We start from the raw sequence: 22,041 nt of genomic DNA, 5'->3' as shown, positions 1-22,041 counted from the left end.
TATCAGCTAAATAAACGCCTGGCTATCCTCTGGATGTTGTTCTCTATGATGTACATTTAATTCAGCAGATACTTTTCCTGTGCAGTTTCGCTTTCTTGCCTATTTTAGTCAGAGCCCTATGCTTTATTGTTTCCATGCTGGCTAATAGTGGTCCTCCAATTTTCAGGTTAACGCATCTACTGTTCCTGTCAACAGCTGACCTATAGAAGGTGTACGCGTTTCTTCGTAAGGCTTTCATATATTTTTTTATACATTTTAGCACTACAGAGGTATGGTTGGACGATGGATGTCTCATTGGTCTTTCAAAATTGCATGTATGCAGTTAACTCCTGGCAGCTGTGGGGAAGAAATATTGTCATTTACACGAAAGACTTTTTAGCCAAAAGGTGGCACTGCGGCTGCATAGATTTTGCAGTAGATGAGCAGCCTGGCAGAAGGGAAAGAAGCCACTCAATACATGTATTTAACTCCGCTTTTCATACCTTGTGCAAGGTACTGAAAACTGACTAATTATTTCCAAAACACTACAGTGCTTCAGGAAGCAGTTTGATAATTGTACTATAAAAGTAACAGACACTTTATCCTTGCTTTAATGAATCTGAATGACTGAGTAAAAAAAAATTATCAATATCTGAAAATGTGCTGCCAGAGTGCACGGAGTATTACAGCTATGCATGTATTTTACACACACAGAATACTTCTATTAACTCCTTGCTTTGTAGCCTCTAAGGCAAGAAGATTTCCTTACTAACTTTTGAGTTTTTGAGACATATCCTGTGGTCTTAAAACAATCCTGGGTTGACTTGACTGTGGGCTGATCAGGTACTTCATTAGCAGATTAAGTACAACTCGATCCTAGTGTTTTACCATCTATAGACATGATCACTAGGCTTATTCACAAAGACCAGTGTGCACAGAAACCCATGCCAGAAGACTGAGAATCAAATATTCAGGCTTGGTGCAGTGTTGAGACTTTTGGATGAGCTGTGCCGGGCCCCGATGTGGGAAGGGAGACTGATGGAGACTGATGTCCCCCACCGGGCTGTGCCCCGCTGCTGAGTTAAGGCGTCACTTCGTCCTGCGGCTTCATTACAACTTCTGCTTGCCCAGACAGATGTTACATTTAAGCTCCACAGACACACTCACGTCTGAGTGTGAAAAGGCTGTGCCTCTTCAGAGGAGGTTTAAGCTCAGCATCTTAGGGGGCCAGCTTTTAATAGACCGGTTAGATGCATTGAATTGGCATCTGTAGTTGATTTTTTCTTAGCTTCCCCAAGTGTTTTCATATATGTAAGTTTGGAGTTCTTTACTTTCCAAATATACTAGTATCAAAGTCAGTTGGCCTGTTAGATAATATTTTCTTATCTAAATATTTGCCATTATTTATGCAACAAAAATAAAACGTCCACATGGCTCAACTTGTATCATTTGAACCCCCGCAATACAAAGTTTTTATTTTTCTTTAAACAACCCTTTACATTTGAGTCACACTTATGTTTGCAAACAGTTTTTTTGCAACAAGGATATGAAAAAAAAAAAAAAAAGCACAGGAAAGCAAAGGATGCTTAAGTAATTATAGGAGTCAAAAAAGCCAGGACTTCAAGAGCAGATCTAAGACTTCTTAGATTTTAATTAAGACGGGTTGAGGTCCTTCACCAGGGAGAAGCATTGAGAACTTACGTTAAGGACCACAGGGTCACTGCTCCCACTTTCTCCTACTCCAGATCATGCATGAAAGAGTTCCCTCCCGCACTGCCCCCACGGAGAGGCTATTCTGTCTAAACATGCCTCACTTAAGTGGGAGGGATTGTAATATATTCCTGAAGATTAAATGGACTTTTACCTGTATTAATAACATCATTAATAACTTTCTACATCATGGCATCACTATTTTAACCCCAACTATTAGGTTTATTCAGCAAACACATGAGGACACACCGAGCCTTGAAACTGCCCCTTTAAAGCCACAGCACTTTCTAACCAGCACTGTATTTTAAAGGGTAAAAAAAAAGTCTTTCCAGAAACACCAAATACATTCCAGCCACCCCGGATATATATTATTTTGTGTGTGTGTGAGGCGACAGTTTTCTTGTGGACTTAAACATGCTGCTGAAACCTGGAGTGGCAAACGAACGAATTACAGAAAACTGCTCCCCCACTCGAGAAAAAAAAAAAGTTTTTAAAATTTAAGGTTTTACGTGAAAAAGAAATTTCAAATGAAAGTAATATTGTAGTAAAAACAAAAACAAACCCGAAAACACACACACAAAAATCTAAACCAACAAACAGAAAACAGCAACCAAAAAAACCCCCCAAACCCAAACAACCAAACGCAATCCCCGAAGAAGCGCTGAGGAACACCGGAGCGTTCCGAGCGCGGACCCGGAGCGCGCCGGGGGCGGTGGCGCGGCGTCGGGACGGTGCCCGCGGCGCGGCGGGGGCGCGCAGGCAGCGGGGCGGGGGCAGGGGCAGGCAGTCTGACCCCGTCGGGGCGGGGCCGCGGGAAGCTTCCCCGCGCGGCGCGGGGCGCGCGCCGTGGGGTGCCGCGGGCCGTGGGGGTGGTGAGGGGGGTGGGTGGGGTGTGTGGGGGGAGGGCGCTCCGCGCTGCCGGCCGAGGGAGGGAGGGAAAACGAGCGGGAGAGAGGGCGGGGGAGTCCCGAGGGGGCGGGCGTGTGCGTGCCCCGGGCCGGGGGTGCGGCGCGGCGCTGGTTGCATGGGCTGCCGCCGGGATGCAGCGGGAGGCGTGAGGCGGCGCGACTGAGGCGAGGCGAGGAGGTGACGGGCGATGCTCCGCCGCCGCGGCGGCTCCGCGCACGGTCGGACCTAAGAGCGGCAGTGGCGCGCAGAGAGGGACTGCTCTCCGGCCGGCCGGCCGCGATCCCCGCCCCGCCGCGATGGCCACCGAGGTGGTGTGCGGGCTCACCTTCCGGCTGCTCCTGCCCGTGTGCCTCACTGCCGGTACGTCCCTCCCTCCGTCGGTGGGTCGCCGGGCGGGTGCGCGTCCCGGGGCCGCGGGACCGTCCTCGCTGCCCGCGGGGCCGGGGGCTTGAGGGATGCGCCGCTCTCCTTCCTCGCGGCTGCTCCCGCTGTTATCCCAAGAAACTTTAAACTTCGTTGCTCACCGTTTATTTCTTAGATATTTGTTGGTGTTGTTACTGATACGATTTTGTTGCTGCGCGCCCGGGGCTCGCACGTGTTGCGGGGTTCTGCTCGCTGCGGAGCACCGGCTGCGCGGAGCGGAGCGGCGTGCGGGGCTCCGCGGCTCTTCACTCGGAAAAATCGCCGCTGGCTCCTGTGCCCGCGTCGCTCCGCATCCTCGGGGAAGGCGTGAGAGAGCACTGGACCCCCAGGCATTCTGGCTCATCTGCCTTGTGAGGGTTTCGGGGTACCTTGTAAAAGCGGGGTGCGAGCGTCTTTCAGAAAGACCAATTCTCTAATTCACGGAGGTTTTCAGGAGGGAGGTTTTTCTTATTTCGAGAGAGAGAAATTTCAGTTTATTAAATCGCGTTACTTAGTAGGCGGCCATCCAAGGAACGAATTATTTTTGGATGGAGAACTGCGGTGTCCAGCCATGGGTGAATATGTTAATATTAATCCATGCCCTCCGCACAATTTGAAAATAAAACTCTGAATAAGCAACGATTACTCGTTAGATGGGCAGGACGGTGGGCCCGCCTGCAAAGCCGCGGTTGCGGAGAGCGGCTCGGCCGGGCGGCCGCGCCTGGGGCTGGTGCCTGGCGGGGCGATGTGGGCTGCGGGGCGGGAAGAGGGAAAGCGGGGGCCCGGGATGGTCCCCGCTTCGCGCACGCCGCGGAAAGAAACCCTCAAAACTCCTCGGCGGCGAGCCCCGCGCCGCGCATGTTCCGCGGGCGGCGGAGCGGTGCCGGCCGTAGCTTGCGCGGCCGCCACGGCGTTCCCGGGCCGGTCCCGGCTGCCGCCAGCTCCTTCCTGGCCGTGCGGAGCGGCGCGGAGGCGTGTGCACAAGACGGGGGCTGCGGGCGCCGTCTCCCACCCCCGGGGGTGCAGCTCTTCGCGCTGCCTCACCGGCTTCCCAGGACAGGGCTGCTCAGCGGCCCCCCCCGAAACACGCAGCCTGTCCGGGTCTTTGCCCTTGAGGAGCCCCGTGGTGGCCTGGCCACCACCTCTTCATCTCAGCATCTTCCTTCCCCCCAGTTCGGGAGATGTCCCAAGCTCTGGCTTCAAGTGCCCTTCGCTGCCTCTGACTTCTCCTCCGTGGAGGAGGACGTGAGCCCCATGCTCAGCCCCGGCAGAGACGTGCAGGACCCGAGCGGCTCACTGGTGCCTCATGGTGTGCAGCTCCTCTTGCTTTCAGGGACTGGGAGTGAAAATACCCCCTTTTTTTTTCCCCCATCACTTTGTTTGAAGCATTGTGGTGGGTGATGTTAGCAGGGATGTAGGAAAGGTGAGATGGGTGCAGCTTTCCAGCCCACCGCCAGCACCCAGTTTCTACTCTCTCCAAAGCCCGTGGTCCCCCTGCAGGTGCCTGGACCTGTGTTTGGTGGCCACTGCTGGGGCTAGGGAGGCCACAGCTCCCCAGGCCCACAGCAGCAGAGCAGCCCCCACCTGCTTTGAGGCCATCCCCATACTACTGGGTGTCAGTGCCTTGGTGGTCAGTGTGCAGGAGCGCTGTGTGCAGAGGAACTGGGTGCCGGTGGATGGGGCAGGTTGCCCACAAGGCCAAGGGTTGGTGGTACCAGGAAGGTCTTGATGATGCCAGGGCTGGGCATAGGTCACCCCTATTTGAAACCTGTTGGGCCCTGTCTGCATTTTCTTTAATCTTGTGAAAGATGGTTGGATTATAGATGAGGATGAATTTGCTGGAAAGACATGTAGAGAGAAGAAAAGATCCCAGAAGACAAGTTGTATTCAGGTGAAATTTGTTTGTATTACTCCTAATAATATAATATCTAGCTATGATATTAAAATAGTAGAGGTATTGTTCTTTCAGGTGCTCACTCTGGTTCTTGCCAAACTTTCTGTATCAAAACAAGTTCAAATAAAATCGTTTTGCTGTCCTGATTCCTGATGTTTGGTAATGCAGAGGTACTTTCGCATTGCAGTAATACTTACACAGATGAGAACTGATACTGTCATGAATTGCTTATTGGTCATGAATCTTACTCATCTGAAGATTAATCGAAACACAAAACCCGAAGGAGGGACTTCCCGTCTTGAGAATGAAGAAGAAATCCCACTGTGGAGCTTTGTTTTTGGACCTAGTGATCTTGTTAGTTGGATTTGAGAGGGAAAATCAGTAAATGGACAAACAGCTTTTTTCTTACCTTAATATACTGTGTCTGTAGGTGTTATTATTTTCCTTTTTACAAGCTGTTAGCGGAGTCCTCACTAGGGTGAAACCTAGTTCAGCCTGCTTCACCACCGTTCTTGCATCTGCACCTGAGTTATCCCTGAGCTAATGCTCTCCTCCTTTCCAAGCATCAAGGAAGTGTTTAGTGGGCTTCTGGAAAGAGGCTTTTTAGACTTCATATATCAGAGTGATGTTTTTTTGTCTGACTTACGCCGAGGTTACATCCGCAGTTGAAAAGCTGCCACAAGGACTCACTGCGCAGAGTGGTGCCTTGTGTCTCCTACCCCTGTCTGGGCAATAACTGTGTCTGGCTGTGCCAAAAGGGTGGAAATACAGAATTGTTCTTTCGGTTCAGAATCTGTGTGTGTGTGATTTTAAAATTCTAGATGACTGTAGTTTCTCACTGTGGTATAATTTGCTTTTCTGTTTCTAAGAGTAGAAAGTAACTATATTGGAGAGCCCTGACGAGGTGTGTGGAGGGCAATGGCAGCTGTGGCAAACTCGTTAGAAATAACACCTCTGCTAAGCTGCAAGATGATTCTGTAAATACTTTAAAAAATGGTTAGTGCTTTAAATCCTTAATACTTTAAATACTTTAGTGTAAAAGTAAAATTAAATACTAAGGCTAGTTCTTTTTGCTGATATGAAATACTTTCCCAACCATTAATTAGTACCACATACCTGAGAATACAGAATTCCTTCTAAGAACTTGTTAGGATTAGGTCTGTAGCACTGCAGAGTGTAATCTTGTGCAGGTAAACCCAGATGTAGCCATTTAAAGCTCAAGAATTACGTGTCTTGAGTGTCTGCTGAAGACAGGAAGTTTAACATGTACAAAATGAAAGACTTTGGAGATTGAAAAGCTGATTGTAGGCTTATGACTTCACAGCTGATCATGGCGTTTTCACAATAAAAACTCATATTCATTCTGATGCGACTCGAAGCTTAAATGGTAAGGCACAGTAATGTGAAACTTCCTCACAAATAAAGTCCTGTGTTCTCTAATAATACAGAGAGACAGAGTTGTTAGGTTTTTTTTTTTTTTTTTTTTTTTTTTTTTGTGAGATTACTGCAATGTGATATTTTCCTGTATTGTACTTGTACAATGCTGGAAAAACAAATGATAACATGGAGGAGAGGGAGCTTTTGGCACTGGTGGTGGAAAGTGGGCTTTTTGTGTTTTGTTTTTTAAAGCTTAAGCCTTGGCATGAACCTATATTTTTTTTGTTACTGGTATGAACTTGAAACATGCAAAATGTGATTTGTCTGTCTGAAATAAGGCATTGGAACAATTTTTTGCTAATTGCTTTCTTTGGTTTGTAAAGACTTGAACCACAAAGTTGTGGTTTACATCACTTGATAACAATAATCATTCCGCTTCCAATTGCTTTACTTCACACACATTTCATTAGTTTTCTTTTAAGCAAAATATTATTATTTTCAAATGCGGTACTGGGAAAAAAGTGCTTAGAGAGAACAGCTTTCTCTGGTGTTTAACCGATGCTGCTGGATTGCGTGTTATCAGCAAACTGTCTTTGGTGAGCTATTGTAGCTGCCTGGCCCAAGCGCTTCCCAGAAATTACACTTGCTTTCTGAACTTTCAAATTTTGATGCAGATGAAGTAAGAATTGTAGGAGCTTCTAGAAAGCTGGGTTTCTTTGGTGGGGAAGGTGAGCACAGTTATCAGTGATGGCAGGTGAAAATAAAATACTTCAGAGTTTTTTTGGGTGACAGAGTTCATAAATTAGCCGGCAGTTTTCGCTTGTCAAGCTAAATCTTTGAACTCCTGCTAAACAGCAGAAATTGCTCGTATTTCTTCTTTCAGTGACCCGTGAATAATGTTGAATGGATCAGAATGATCGTCTTTTCGGGATATAAAAAATGTGTTTGAGAGGATATTTTTTAAAGCATACACAGTATTTTTCAAAACACATATATTCAGTTGTTGGAAGTGCCTCAGCAGGATTGCAGTCCTTGTTCTGCCTTGGAAGGACAAGGTAGATTCCAGCATGCTTAGGTGCTCTTTGACTTTTATCTGTAAATTAACAAGTACTGATGAAAACCTCGGAGAGGAAATATCTGTAGTGTTACATTAGCAGGTATGAAAATAGTGTTTGAATTATGTGTTTTCAAGAGTGTTCAAAATCCAAGACCTTCCTATATGTTTTGATGCTTTGAATTATTACTATTCACATTTTCTGTAGTTAGAATAAGTTGGACAACTCTGTAATATTAAGGCGTCTTTGGAGGCACCGAACCATGCCATGCTCGGATTATTATCTTTTAGGTGCTTATCATTTATTTCACTGGAGGTGGGTATTTCAAAATGATAATATGACATTGTGTTGCAGTTTTCAGGAGACTGAATGATTTTTATGCGCCAATCTGTACAGGTGATGTTGTCAAGGCGATGACCACGCAATTTGTGATACAGGACCATTCAGATTGAGAAGGTAATTTGCATAGTGACACGTGACAGTAAATACATATGAATATGTGTGTATATATATACTTATTTTAAAAGGCTGACATTTTAAAAAATGAGGTAGACTTCACATAGTTAGCGAGAGCACTCCTTGTTATGCTTTAAAATTGGCCAGTTACTGAAAAGAAAAGACAGAGAATGAACAAACTGATGATTTTTTTTTTTTGGTCATTATGGTGGCACTGGGGAATATTTATTATGATGTACTGAGAAGAATGATGGGGAAGAGCATGAGATTCACATAGACTTCCTGTTACATTTTGAAACCCTGTTGTTGTTGTTGTCCCAGAACACTCATAAAAATGTTAGTCACAGCAACAAAAAGCCAAGGAACCCCTTCATGGGTAGCGTGCTGGGAAAAACAAAAACCCAAACCAAACACAACAAACAAAAAAACAAAAATCAAAAAATCAAACAGCAAACTTAGATGCCAGTCTTGCAGGAGCAGTATTTTCCAGGTTTGTGGGCACAGATTTAGATTTTCTTGTGCACAAAAAGCAAAGGTCATTTAAATCTCTGCAGCTTCCATCTCATGTCAATTAAGATCCAGAGAAAAGTGCTTTGGGGGTAGCAGGGAGGCAGCAGTCGCCTGCAAGCACAGTGCTTGCTCTTGTCTGTAACAGTTGTCTCAGGCTGGCTGTGTCTGCTCTCCCCTAGCATGCAGGCTGAGAAACTCTATTTAAAGATGCATCCCACAAAAAATGGGTATAAAATGTCTCTACTTGAGTTCTTAACACCTCTACTTATTTATCCTCACTATTCTGTTAAGTGTTTTGAATCTACTTAATGTTTAAGATGAGATAGATAAACCCAGAACCTATAGATTTGCAAGGCTTAGGGCTTGCCTGATAGGTAGCTTGTTCTACAGGCAGTATTGAACTTGGGCATGGAAATCGCTGGAAATTTGGACACCGTTACTTGGAGAAAATGGACAACTTGCCTGGTGACTTGTAGGAACTGGAAAGAATTTGAATCCTTTATTGGTAGCAGTGGAGCTTATGGGTGTCAACTGCAAATTGTGTCACGCGTGGAATTCCCTCTCTGTCTTTTAAACTGCAGGTACAACACTGAGCATTATTCTGCTTTTTTTTTTTTTTTTTTTAATAAGAGCAGTCAAATCATAAAATGAAATGACAGAACTGTATGTATTTTGGGAACGGATAACTTGTTTTGGGGATATTTCTGAGGGAGGTAAAGGGAGACCGTGGTGCTGTTATTGCATTTGTACATGTATAGCCATGGTGCTCTTCAATATCAGGTAATTTGCTAAAAGTCCGAAAATGTGGGAAACACATATTGTAAGGCAACAGGCTGGGGAGATGGAGTGCAGCAGTTTCAACCACTGAAGGACTAAAATAATTTTGTGGTGCAGCTTTACCAGCATGTTTGTTGGAGTAGTGGAGTAGCAAAGGCTGGCAAAACCACTGACTTCAGAATGGCTGGCGCTGCTAAAAAGGCTCTTGGAAGGGAATATGTTTAAACAGATTGTATCTGAGAGGGACTTCAGATGATGCAGTCCTTCAAAAGAGTAAAACCTTTTTCACATGTATGCAAAGCTGCTGGGTGTTCACAGTCCAGCTTTTTTCCTCTCCATCTCTTTCCTCTTTCTCTTTTTACATTGAAATGGTAGCCTTTGTGAAGCTAAAGCATCTTATTTTGAGGATAACTTCTCATCACTAGCTACTTTCTACTCTTGAACTGCAGCACTCTAAGAAACAGGCTGTTTGAAACGGGCTGTTTGCTTTCTGTCTTGAAGAATGCTGTTAGCAAGTGCTAATTAATAAAAAAAGTCTGTGTAGTCAAGTAGATTGTAACAAGCCTCTGTAATATCTTTAGGTGGTTCTAATGATACTGGTAGTATGACTTGCTAAGTAGGTAAAATGCTTTGGTTTGGGTTTTTTTGTTCCCTGTGCTGTAGGAGATTGGTCAATGTGTTACTAAATCAATCCAGATTTGCTTTCTAGGGTAAAAGTTTTCTGTAGCATTATTTTTCTGGTGATCACAGGTCTCCATGCTGTCATCTTGGGAGATCTCTGAAGGTCAGAAGCTGGTAGCATGCAGATAAGAAGTTTTCCAGAAAAAGGGCAGGTGTTGCTGGCTGAAATATGAGTGGTGGATTCTTGTACTGGGAGAAACTGGTATCCTGGGGTTTATTTTGTCAGATAAACCAACTCAAGATTTTGAATATTAAAAGAAACCCCAAAACCCAAACAAACCCTCCACAAGCAGAATTGTATAATATCTTTATTTTGGTGTGTTTGTTAGAAGCTGTCCTTTGGTGCATTACATTCAGGATGTGGTTGAATTAATGTACTTCTCCTTTTCTCCTGAGAGTCTTACCTGTCCATTTCCCGTCTTGACTTGGCAGTTATAAAACCTGAATGTCACATGAAGGTTGCTATTCTGCATCTTAATTTCTTTCATGTCTTTAATTCCGAGCTGCGGTGTTTGCTTTGATAATATTCTGTAGCAATGAATTCTCTGGGTGAACTCCACTGTGAATAAAAAGGAGTACTCTTTAATTAGTTTTCAGTTTGTTGCCTTAGTAAATAATCCTTTGGATGGGAAAAAGTATGTATAATCACTTAAATCAACAACAGTCTAGTGTTCTATTTACTCTAACACTTTAGAATAACATTTGCAAGGCATAAAATGAACTGTTAAGATTAACTGTAGAAATTAACAGCTCTGAGTTTCCTATCAATTGTCCACTTCTGAAGAGAAAGGGATGAGGATTATCTAAATCTTCTATCCCCTCATAAATAAAGAGTTTTAGGGTGCTATATTTTTATTATTTGAATTATTACAGAGTGCAGTTTAACACTTCTTCCCTGGGCCCATTCATGTAGTCTTCAGTTTGGAAACTCTTTTGGAAACGAAGTAAAACTTAAAGAAGCGAGCCTGTGTGTTTGTGAGTGATACACTAATCACTCTCTTTTTGGCAAAATATTATAAAGCACAAGATTACAGACATTACATACTCTGTCTACTGTTTCCAAGATGCTAAATTGTTAATGTAGCTTGACAAAACCACAACTTGAGACTGAAGTATTTGTGTGGTATTAGAGAGAGGGTCCATTCTGCCCCTTGTTCAGAAGTTGCATGGGAGACTGAAAATGTTGTCCTTAACAGATAAGGGAGGTTATTCTGGCTTCTCATTGTGCTGAAGGATACGCAAACGCTGCATGGGTAAAGAGATGCTAAACAAGGGCTGTCTTTTCCCTGGTCATGCCAATACCGTTCAATAAACTGTATGATTTTTTTTGTTTTGTTTTATTTTGGGGTTTTTTTTTTGGTAAAATAGATAATAGATAAATTAACTCTTAGGTAGTTTGCGGAATTTTGTAAGGCATCTTGCTTCAAGTTGCAGGTGTCTGTTTAGCCTTTAGTTTAGCTTTTGTGAAATGCAGATTGAGGTTGCAAAGGCTCAGAAAGGAATGATCAACAAAAAATATTAGAGAGTCAACATACCCCTCCCTTAAAATACAAAAGTAAACCTTTCTCCAAGTTGATAAATCTCCAACTGTAAAACTTGATGCCGATTACAGCATTATGTATCACCGATATTGCTGATTTGCTTGTCTAGGAAATCACCTGCTGATCTCTAGCAAGCCAGTACAGTGACATTTACTCTGAATTTCGTTTTAATACATGCTCATATAGTGGAAAATGTCTGGAACACGTGAAATGGTTGCAATACTGGCTGCACCTGTTTGTGTTGTGTTTTTCTTCCCCTGTTACAGTTCTATCTTTTTACAATATCTTTCAGAAGAGCAGTTTCCTGGTCACCAAGAATAGATTAATTCATAAGCCAAGGGCAAGTGAGGGAAATTTGTCACAAATTCTGATTTATGCAGAAAACTTTTACTGCCATAAATAAATATTTGCTCATGTTGTCATTTTGTTGGCTTACTTCTGTGAGAATATTGTCAGACAGAATTCATAGCTGTGATTGCTAAGATGTGTTTCAATTAATTGGTCCTTTGCTCAGTGCTTAGAATTTTAAAAACCTGTCCTATTATTATACATTCCTTAATAATGCTGGATATTTTGACAAAGATACATACTTAATCCACTTCCATAAGATGAAAAGAAACGATGTTTTAACCTTTTGAAACTTTGTCAAAGACCAGATTACTTTGTGGGATGTGTTTTGCAGGGCATCTTTTTAGAAGACACATGCTTTCAGTTTTAAGCCTGGAATTATAGTTACTTTCTACATTTTTCTGTGAGTCACCGATAATAACAACATTTTCTTTGATGATAATAATTGTATATTTCTGTGTAGAAATCCACAGAGAAATATTTATACCTTATCTAAGTACTAGATTATAAAATTGCTTTCTTCAGGTTGCAGTATCGTGGGTCAAAGAAATTCTGTTGTGATACATGTACCACCAGCTAGAAAAGCTGTGTGATCTTTTGATTCTTCCTTTTCCTTCTTTTTTCTCTAGACATTTAACACAAGCCGAGTTACTGTTTAATGTGGAGAACAAAGATCTGTGAAGCATGACCCATATCTCTTATTTGTGAACTAAATGCCAAGCATGTATATTTGCAGTGTAGTGCTATGTAAATAATAAATACCATTTCCATTTTTTATTTTCTCTAGATTGAAAGGAAATCAATAAACAGCTTTTTTATTTAAAAAAAAAAAAAAAGCAAGCTTTGGATAAAATGCCATTACTCTGTTCTTAAAACTTCAGGTAAAGATAATCAAGTTTAGCACTGTATTCCATCATTTCAGTATTTAATTGAGAAAAGAAAAACCAAACAACAAAACCAACAACAAAACCCCCCCCAATAAAACCAGCGTGGTACTGAGTGTATTTGTCTTTTTGTGAAAATGTGTTTCAACTGGAAAGACTGTAATCTCCATTCTTTTCACTGTGTTTCTTCTTATAAACCCGTATTTAGACTTTGATGTTGCATGTTGTTCAGCCTTGCCAGTTGTTTTCTTCTGAAGTCTGATCAGGTCTTTCCTTGTAACAGAGCTGAACAAAAGCCTTTCCTGTGATTTTAAAGATGTTTTATTAATCATTTTTTGTACATCTGCTGATTAGGAGAACTCTTTGGGATTCACTTCTATGGTAAATGAGCTTCTCCTCTTTCCCTGATGTGACACATCTTTCTTTTCCTAACCTTTCATGTACTTCATTCCATGCATTGGTGAGGACCTTTGATCTTTGGCCAATAATGTCCATATTACTATAAAAATGCATTTCTGAGGAGGGGTCTGTCATTTGCATGGATTGGAGTTGTGTTCAAGAGTCTTTCTTATGTGGGCTGACAGCCGTGGTGGTTGGGGTGGCAGATTGTAGAGCTCAGCTCACAGCTTCACTCTTTCCTTATGCTCAGGGGAAACAACCTTCATGGTCCTTAAGATATAGCACAGAAAACACGATGGATAGAGGGGGAAAAACCTTGCTGGCCGTGCAAGTCTTATTTACTCTGTACCACACAAGCCTGAAGTTTACTGTCAGCTCCTTTCAAAATAAATCCAATAATTGACTTCATCTCCTTGTTTAACGGCTGGTTGCTCTTGATGGTGGGCCCTGTAGTGTTTAGAAGGATTAGCATTCAGTGATGTTTATTTTCAATCACTCTCCTTCAAGTGATGCCTTAGTCATGAGAGAAATCCCAAGTCTGAGAAAATTGACCCTATTTTACACTTCCTTGACCAGTACAACTTTACTCCCAAGTTCAAATCTTTTGATTTGTTTGACCTTGAAACACAATGTCTATATGTATACGCTGAGACAAAATACAAGAAATACTGTGTGTATATACAATTTTATTGATATAATGCATCTTAAAATACTCTTCTTGAGTTTATAACCTGTCAGCCATTTGTTCTTGTTGAACTGAGTCAACAAACTCAATCATGTCCATTAGTGTACATAAACATCAAAACCTGTTTCTCACAGCTTTTCATTGCTATCTGCAAATACAGCGTCACAATTGCTCCAAGAGCTTTACAAATATCTTTGTTGTTATATTGCTGAAAGCAAAGTTAAACATACTATTTTTTATGTGTGCGTTTCTAGCAGATCCTTGTGGTTTACTATATCAGTGTGATTTTAAACAGAAATTGTTTTTGGATACATTAAACTTATATGAAATAAAGCACTGTCAACTTCTGACAGCCTCAGTAAGCCATGCCCGATAGCTATATTTTTATCGTAGCATGCAGCCATACTAAGGGGTGTCAGACAAGCCCACTGTGCCATTTTCAGGGTCTGGAGATACGGGTTGGCCTAATCAAACAGTTTGCCTCTTTCTGTAGAGAATCCCACATTAAAATGTTGAAAAGAGGTAATACACAAGTCTTGTTTCCTACAACTTGGCTGCTCGCTGATGAGCTGTACTGGCAATAGTAAGGAAATGACAGAGGTCCCAAATGGTCACAGTGTGTCCCAGAGGATGAAGCAGCTGGAATTGCTAGAACTGCAAAAAAAGGATATTGGGTTACTTCCTGCCTGTATTTACGGTGACTGTATTTGGGGGAATTCCATTTGTTTCTTCCCCTAGCAGAGGAACCTGTTATCCTGTTGCCCTTGGAATGGAAAAACAGAATGATTGCTCCAATGCAACACAATATTGCAAACTGGAAGGAACAAGAAAGTCTCATTACCAGAGTGTCCTGTCTGCATAATTAGTGCATGTTAGTCATTGAAATACACTGAAATAAGAATGTAGCAGTTGTTTGAAAATACCAGAAAGGATGAGATAGCTAAGTCACTGAAACCAGCATCTGTTCTGAGGGCAAAGAATAATGTTCTCCCGTGGGGTGGGTAATTCCATAGGTACTCGGTTTGGGTTTCTCGCTCATTATTTTGAAGCTGTTGAGGTTGGCCGCTCCCCTGCATGGTTTCTGGGGTGATTACGGGATGGGCTCAGGTCCATCTCTGTGTTTCCCACTACACAGCATCTCTCAGGCTGGAGGGTACCTCAGGAGGTCTCTTCTCCAGCCTCCTGCTCAGTGCAATGCTGAATTTAAATGGGATTGCTCAGGGCTTTTTCCTGTTGGGTTTTGAAAGTCTCTGAGAGTGGAGGTTTACACAACCTCTTCCAGTGCCTAGTTAGCCTCACAGTGACTACAGTGACTGTTCATTTTTTGTTTGTTGCGTTTTTTTTTTGTTTGTTTGTTTTGCTTGTGGTTGTTTTGTTTTGTTTCTTTCCCTGCTTTTATACTCCTGACTTCAGTTTGTGGCCATTGTCTCTCGTACACACCTTTGTAAAGAGCTGTCTTTTCTATAACCATCCCTTATGTGTCAGGGAGCTACTGTGAGGTGCCCCCAAACTGTCTTGTCTTAGGGCTGAACGAGCCCTGGTCCTGCAGCATCTCCTCTTGGGGTGTTAAGCTCCAGCTGTCTTCAGAGCCCTCCCCTGGACTTGGTAAAGTTTATCACCATATTTCTTGTCCCGAGGAAGGGCAGAATTGCATGTGCTACTCCAGATGCAGCTTAACGAGGGCTGAGTAAAGGGGAATAATCACTTCCCGTGGCTGTGTTGCTGTTGGTACAGCCCTGTAGCTTACAGTGAATGCCACAAGGGAGATCTGACTGAAAACTGTTTCACCATGTTTGAGTGTCAGGAACAGAAAGTAGACATTGACCATTTTTATTGTTCCTTAAAAGAAAAAAAAAAACTAAGCAACCAAACCCCCAAACAAACCAAAACAACAAAATAACAAACCAGAACTTCTAAACTGTGATCAAAGTATCGTAAGTAAAAATAAATTGATGTTGGCTGTTACATCTGAACAGTCAATGTTGGTACCCAGGCAGAACTTGTAGGATTTTTTCTGTCTTGTTTTTGATTTAAGAACCAAAGTATTTAATCTTTACAGTAAATCCTACACTCTCCTCATATGGAAGTAGATGCCCAAGTGTGTTCTTCAAGATGTCCTGGTTATGGCTTTTGGCTTTTAGTTCTAAACTACATAGCAGTGGGTCTTGGAAATCCTGCTGTGAGGAACTGTTTCTTCAGTCTTTCTCTACACTCACTGGTACTTCAAATCTGAGAGACTCTAATTTTCCATTCTTGGTTTTAAAAATAAATCTAAAAAAGACATAAAGCCAGAGTCAGTATCTGCAGGGCATGTTCTGATTTGCCATGTCTTAACACACACAATATGCATCCAGCAGCTCAAAAAGGTCGAACTTACATTGCTCAGCTGGAAGTGCTGATTATTAATGAATGTTGTGCTGTAACATTGGCGCAGTCATCTGTCACTGACTTAAAATGAACAGAATGATGAATTAATAGAAGACCTACACCATTTCTTCTCAACTTCAAGAACTGTCTAATGCTGGCATTCTCTAAGGGGCTAACTAGCCAGTAAATTATTGGCAATATTTTCCCAGCAATCATGCTCACATACTTGAATATTTTTAATTAGTAAGTATTTCTTGTTATTCTGCAAATCACTGACAGCTAATTTGTTTCAAAACCACAGGAAAAAACCAGTTCTGAATGTTTCTGTATTGCATTCTTTTCTGCTAGATGATCTCCATCTCATGTAGTATTGACAAATTACTTTTAGCAGTAGTTATTTTACTGTTGGGTTGCAGTTTTGAAAGAAGTATTTGAAAAATTGCCTTGCGTTTTGAATATATTAAACACTTGGTGCTAGTCATTCACAGAATCTGTTGCACTGGGTTTTATAGATCCAGCAGAATGAATTGTTTCCAATGTTTTGCCTGAAAATGGCAAGATCTATGTATTTCTTTGACTGCAGTGTTTAGTTAACTGTGCTGCGTTTAGAGGGTGAACCCACAGTATATTGGAAATTCTCCATTCTGCCAGAAGCACAGGAGAAGTTGCAGTTCAACTGTATGGAAAGTTAAAATGTTCGCTGTCTGTAGCATGGTCAGTCTTCATTTGATAAAAGACAGGTTGTTGATATCAGAAGTTACATGCATCTGCTGTTTTTTTTCTCCTGTTCTGTACACATATGTCCTTAGGTAACAGATGATTTCAGCGTGGAAAACAATAACTAATGTAGTGTACTTGTAGCCACCCAGATGACTTTTCTGAGGGCTATTTATACTGTTAACTGTCTTAATTTTGGGAAATCTCATGTTTTCCTGTAGCCCAGCATTTGTCTTTTTCATTGTTTGCATCTGTTACTTCTACCCTTCTTTGAAAGATTGACACCACCTCCCCATGCAGCACCACAAATGAAATACATGCTGTGTCATCTGAGGATACCATTGCAGCAGCATCGCACTCAACTGTTCTTTTGCATGTGGTTGCCTAATTTGGCAACCTGTTTCATTTGAGGCTCAAACTGGGGTTTTGTTATGAGACCACCTTCTTTTCTAAATAGAAAACATTTAAAATGTATACTTGTATCTACAGGGAAATGTCAAGATAGTGTGCATTTTAAAAAGTGGTCTAGAAAGGTTGGTAATTTTAGCTTTAGATTTTCATAAAGATTATATGTCCAGATATTTCTGATATTCTAGCAAGTAGTACGTGCACCTCTCCTAGCATGTGGGAGTAGAAAGAGAGCTGAAGAAGATGCACCTGTCTCTCAGAATTGCCATACATTGTGCAATTTACTGAATCATGCTTGCCTGGGGATACTCATCCTTTTCGCAAATCAGACCTGACGAGTCTCCTGTTTGCATCCCATGGCTGTGCATAAGGAGTGAGTCAAATCTTGCGCAGGTGGGAAGGAGCATGCTGCAGGATAGCATTTTACAAACTTGTATTACTATTGAAGGCAGTAAAGTAAATCAAGAGAAACAAATGCTGTTTTCACATATGACACCTTTTTTCTTTTTTTCTTGAGGTGGTGCGTTTAAAATGTGCTCAGGTAATTCATTCTGTTAGTAGTGTTTTTTTACTGGAGTTGATACAGTTTTATTCTTTGATGTGTTGATGTTGTTAGCCAGAATTGGTGCACGCTGGTTGCTTAATTGATTTTAAAATATCACTTTTCAGGTCAGCAGATTCTTTAATGCATGATACAAATGCCTTTTTTTTTTTAGTTGTTTCTTTCCTTTTTTTTTTTTTTCTTTTTTTTTAAAGTAATGATTCCCTAGGCAATTTTCCAAGAACAAGTGCTGTCAGTCCCAGAAGGTTACTCAGAAAGGCCAGTGTCTTCATTCCATGAATTAGATAACATATAACACACTGTCTTATCTTAACAAAGTTGAGTAAATCAGAAGGTGGTGCAAAAGAGAACTAGAAAGAAACTGCTGTTGTTGCTGTGCTATGTCACTTAACTGATCATCAGCTTGTCATTCCTGAAGTATGTTTGTATGTAATTATATTGCTCCTTATACTTAAAATAAGAAATATCTGAGATTCAGCCTCAAAGTCAGCAGTAGCAGTCTGTGGTTAGTGTAAGACCACAAATGTTGTCAATAAATTAATGATGTCGTGGGTGTGAACAAATAGTGGAGAATGAGACATTAGGAAGGCTGTCTTGGGCACGAGAGAAAGCAAGTGTCTTTCACGAACTGATTAATCAAAACTGCAGGAGAAGATGTTATCAGTGTTGTTAACACATTAGAATGAAGTTGTTTGTTTGTATTTTTTTTTTTTATCAGAAACCTGGTAGAAAACATTGCCCTTCAGGGACCCCTGCCACAGGCTGTAGCATCATTGTCTCTCCTTGCAAACATGGAAAAAAGATTCCTTAGGCCTACTATCTTTTTCCTACTAGCCTTTTCTTCTTCTTCTTTTTATTTTTATTTTTATTTTTATCTTATTTTATTTTTTTAAGCTTTTTTTGTCTGGTTGTATCCAGAATAACAGATTCAAGGTCCTCAGGGATGTTGAGTGTTTTAAACAAGAACACAAGCAAATTGCCCCCATCATTTAATATCCACCTTTGCACTTTCCTTCATGTGTTTTTGTTGGTAACAGTGCAAAGATCACATCATTCATTGCAGTTCGCCCCAGTTCCCTGTCTGTCGCTTTTGTGTTATAGTGTAATTAAGCTCATTATATATTTAGATCACTTCAAAAAGATCAATTACTAAAAAGGTAGAGGTAACATAATAAAAAGTGTTATGATGGCCTTGACCTTGTAGTATTTGAATCTTTGTATCTTGCATTGATTTCTTGTGAGTTTTGAGTGGTCAGCATCGTGCAGCAATCATCTGTCTTCTTTTTTTGGAAATAATGTTCATCAAATATAGTATGGGTAGTGCTACCTGAACTGTCTTATAGTTTAAAAATAATTGTAGCAAAGATGTGATAGGACCGGTTTCTTTGAGTCAGAATTACTGAAAGTGGTAATATCAAACCTCTTTTCTGAAAGAAAGAGGCATGGGTTATAGTGGTTGTATTGATGTGACTGCAGAAAAACAGTCACCTTCTTTGGAAGCAAATGGAGTTATATTTGAAGAGACACAAATGGAGCATGATTTACCGACCTGCTGAATGTTGTCACAAGAGAGAATCATTAATGAGGAAGATAATTATACAATAGTGTGATTGTGATGAAATTGTGTGTTTCAAAGTATTTTAAGCCAATTTTTTTGAAGGATGTGAAGGCAGGTGGGTAATGACAGTTAAGCAAAGAATAGGAAAGGTGGCAAATGGGATATGAAAGGTGAGAGTACAAAGGATGAGAATAAGGAAGATGATAGTAGAGTGAAAAATGGGATAGGAGGCGTTTTTAGAACAGAGCAAAGAAATCACCAGGTGTTTCTTTGAGAAATGAGAAAATGAGCAGATGGGTTCAAAGATATGAATGGTATTTGGAAGCAGGCTAGGAGGATGAAGAAGACAGTCAGCTAGGCCAGCTGGGACACCAATAATGACACCAGCAAATAATACTGTCAGTAGAAAGTATGTTAGTCGTGGTGGCCAGCAAGAATGTATGAATCCTAGAAATGAGAGGACTTCCATAAAAGAGTGAACATAGCTGAAGGGATACATAAAGAATCAAAGATCACATCCAGACTTACAGGCAGTCGAATAGGAATGGAAATCCAGAAGAGAGACAGAGGTTAGACTTACTGTGTTTCAAAGAGCCTCAGTTTGAGGAGATAACTAGGCACCCAAGAAGAGATGTCAAAAGTGACAAATGTGAGGTGGTGCTGAAAGGAGGGAGTGGGGATGTATATGTATCTGGAAATTGTTGAGGATGGAGTTTGGTATTTTGGGCTTGTTTTTTTAATTCAGGGGGTGAAGGGTGTTACTGTGGAGATGGTAATCTGGTTCTGTGACTTACATCAGCATCTAGTGTGGTTCAGAGTAATGTGCTTTTCCCAGAGGTGACTGAAATTGTGAACAATCCATGGTAAATATTCTTACCTGTTGCAACTAGATCGAGGTACAGACACATCTACTTTGTGAATCAACTGATTCTGGCTTGCATTTAAAAAACAAAAATGAAAAAAAAAACCAACCAAACAAAAAAGTTGTCTATTGTGCTAGTGTTGTGGGGGTTTTTTGTAGGTTTTTTTGTTTTTGTTTTGTTTTGTCCTAAAAGTTATTCCTAAATATGGTTTTCTTCCCTATTCCTGATCCTCTCTCCATTATGTGTCCTTGTTTGGGCTGTGTGGTCCATGGAGGTCTGTGGGATGTTCAGCGGTCTGAATTCCTTTTGCTGTCCTTCCTCCTCACCCCACCTTGGAATGCAATGTCTCCATGACGAATGGTAGAGAACAAAGTAATGGCCATGACAGTCTAGTGCTGGCTTCTCAAAAGGTGTTCAAAGAAGTGGTGTGAGTTGCTTAAAAAGAGAAGTGACCAACTGCCTAACTCAGACCACCTTATGCTTCCCATGACGGGCTGGATGCTGTTCCTGAGACAAGATCCCAGCTTTGCATGTGGTGGGGTGGGGAGCTTTCACCAAGTAAGGATGGTGGTTCCTCAGAAGGTGGTGGGTCTTGCTTCCCAGGGCTGAGCACTTGTGAAGATGATGCACGTGGCCACCAGCTCAGCAGAGGTGGGGACTTAAAGTCCCAGCACAAAGAGCCTACCCTGGCTGTCCAGCCCGAGCCCCAGGTTCCTTGGGGCTGCTGGTGCATGGCTCAGGGAGGCTGCCCTGCCCATTCTGGGGGTGTGCTGGGTGTCACAAGCATGACAACCACTGCCACATACTTGCTGGAGGGATATCCTGGCCCCTCTGCCTCCCTGTTCCTCTGTCATCACTCACGCATGGTAGCCAGTTGAGTTACCACACTTAGGGCAGCGGTGATCAAGTTGTGCCAAGGGAGGTTTAGATTGGATATTACGAAAGAATTGTCACCGGAAGGGTTGTCAGGCATTGCAACAGGCTGCCCGGGGAAGTGGTGGAGTCAGCATCCCTGCAGGTGTTTAAAAGGCATTTAGATGAGGTTCTTAGGGACATGGTTTAGTGCCAGTGCCACGTAAATGGTTGGACTTGATGGTCTTGAGGGTCTTTACCAAACAAAATGATTCTATGATTCTATGGTCTGTCCCATTCTTTGTTTTAACTGTATTTCACAGTGAACCCAAGGTTGCTGGGTGCAGCGAGCTCTGAATTAGGCAGTCAGACAGTTTCAAATACATTCTAATTTGATGAGTCAGTGGCTCTCTGGTTCGTTAAAATCATGGTCAGTCTGATCAGCCGCAGTGAGCCAGGAATGGTGTTTGATGGGTCACTTGTACAGGGAAGAGTCCGCTCAGTTTTGTGTTATGTGTCTGATTTGTATTTTACTTTTTGCTTTAGGAGAAGTTTGCTCTTGTGTTTTTTAACAAGTTTAAAAAGAAAAAACATGTCATGACCATATAGAGATACTTTTCATAAATTAATTACAGTCTTGTATTTTTCAGGAAATTTGATTTTTCTTGGGAACATTATTTTAGTCATCTCATGTCTCACTGGGTTATGACCTTATTGTACTAGTGCAGCAATTAGGTCTTTAAGTTTCTTTTTCCAGGACATGTAAAAATAATTAAGTGGTGCTGTCACACAGCATCTAAAGGAATTTATACTAGCGCGTTTGTTTTGTGTTTTATATCATATAACTTGATCTATTTAAATTTAATGAAATGCTGTACATGCTTGAAACTTTGATTCTTGAATAATTATTTTAAAAATTTGGAAATTATTTACTTATTTTTTTTTTGTTCAGACAGAGGAAAGTTCCTTATTTCTCAGGTCTACTGTTTCTCTTACTGTCTGTATATTTTATTAGAGGGATTCTTTAATGATATTTCAAAATAGTAACTTTACTTTCTTATTTCTATTTTTTTTTTTTTAATATGAACTTTTTAAGGCAAAACTTGA

General features: G+C 41.5%; 1 protein-coding gene across 1 annotated transcript in view; it reads left to right on the top strand.

The window, feature by feature from the left end:
• The first annotated feature begins 2,773 nt into the window (after positions 1-2,773).
• Positions 2,774-22,041, top strand: part of PIEZO2 (piezo type mechanosensitive ion channel component 2) — a 308,441-nt gene continuing 289,173 nt past the window's right edge. Inside the window, exon 1 of the mRNA XM_082043960.1 lies at positions 2,774-2,958. Within this exon, the coding sequence (XP_081900086.1) occupies positions 2,895-2,958 (64 nt within the window). The 5' untranslated portion in view covers positions 2,774-2,894. The remainder of the gene's footprint in view (positions 2,959-22,041) is intronic.

This window comes from Streptopelia decaocto (genome assembly GCF_964273445.1).
Source record: "Streptopelia decaocto genome assembly, chromosome: 2".
NCBI classification, from domain to species: domain Eukaryota; kingdom Metazoa; phylum Chordata; class Aves; order Columbiformes; family Columbidae; genus Streptopelia; species Streptopelia decaocto.
This window is presented reverse-complemented; position numbering and strand designations above follow the sequence as displayed.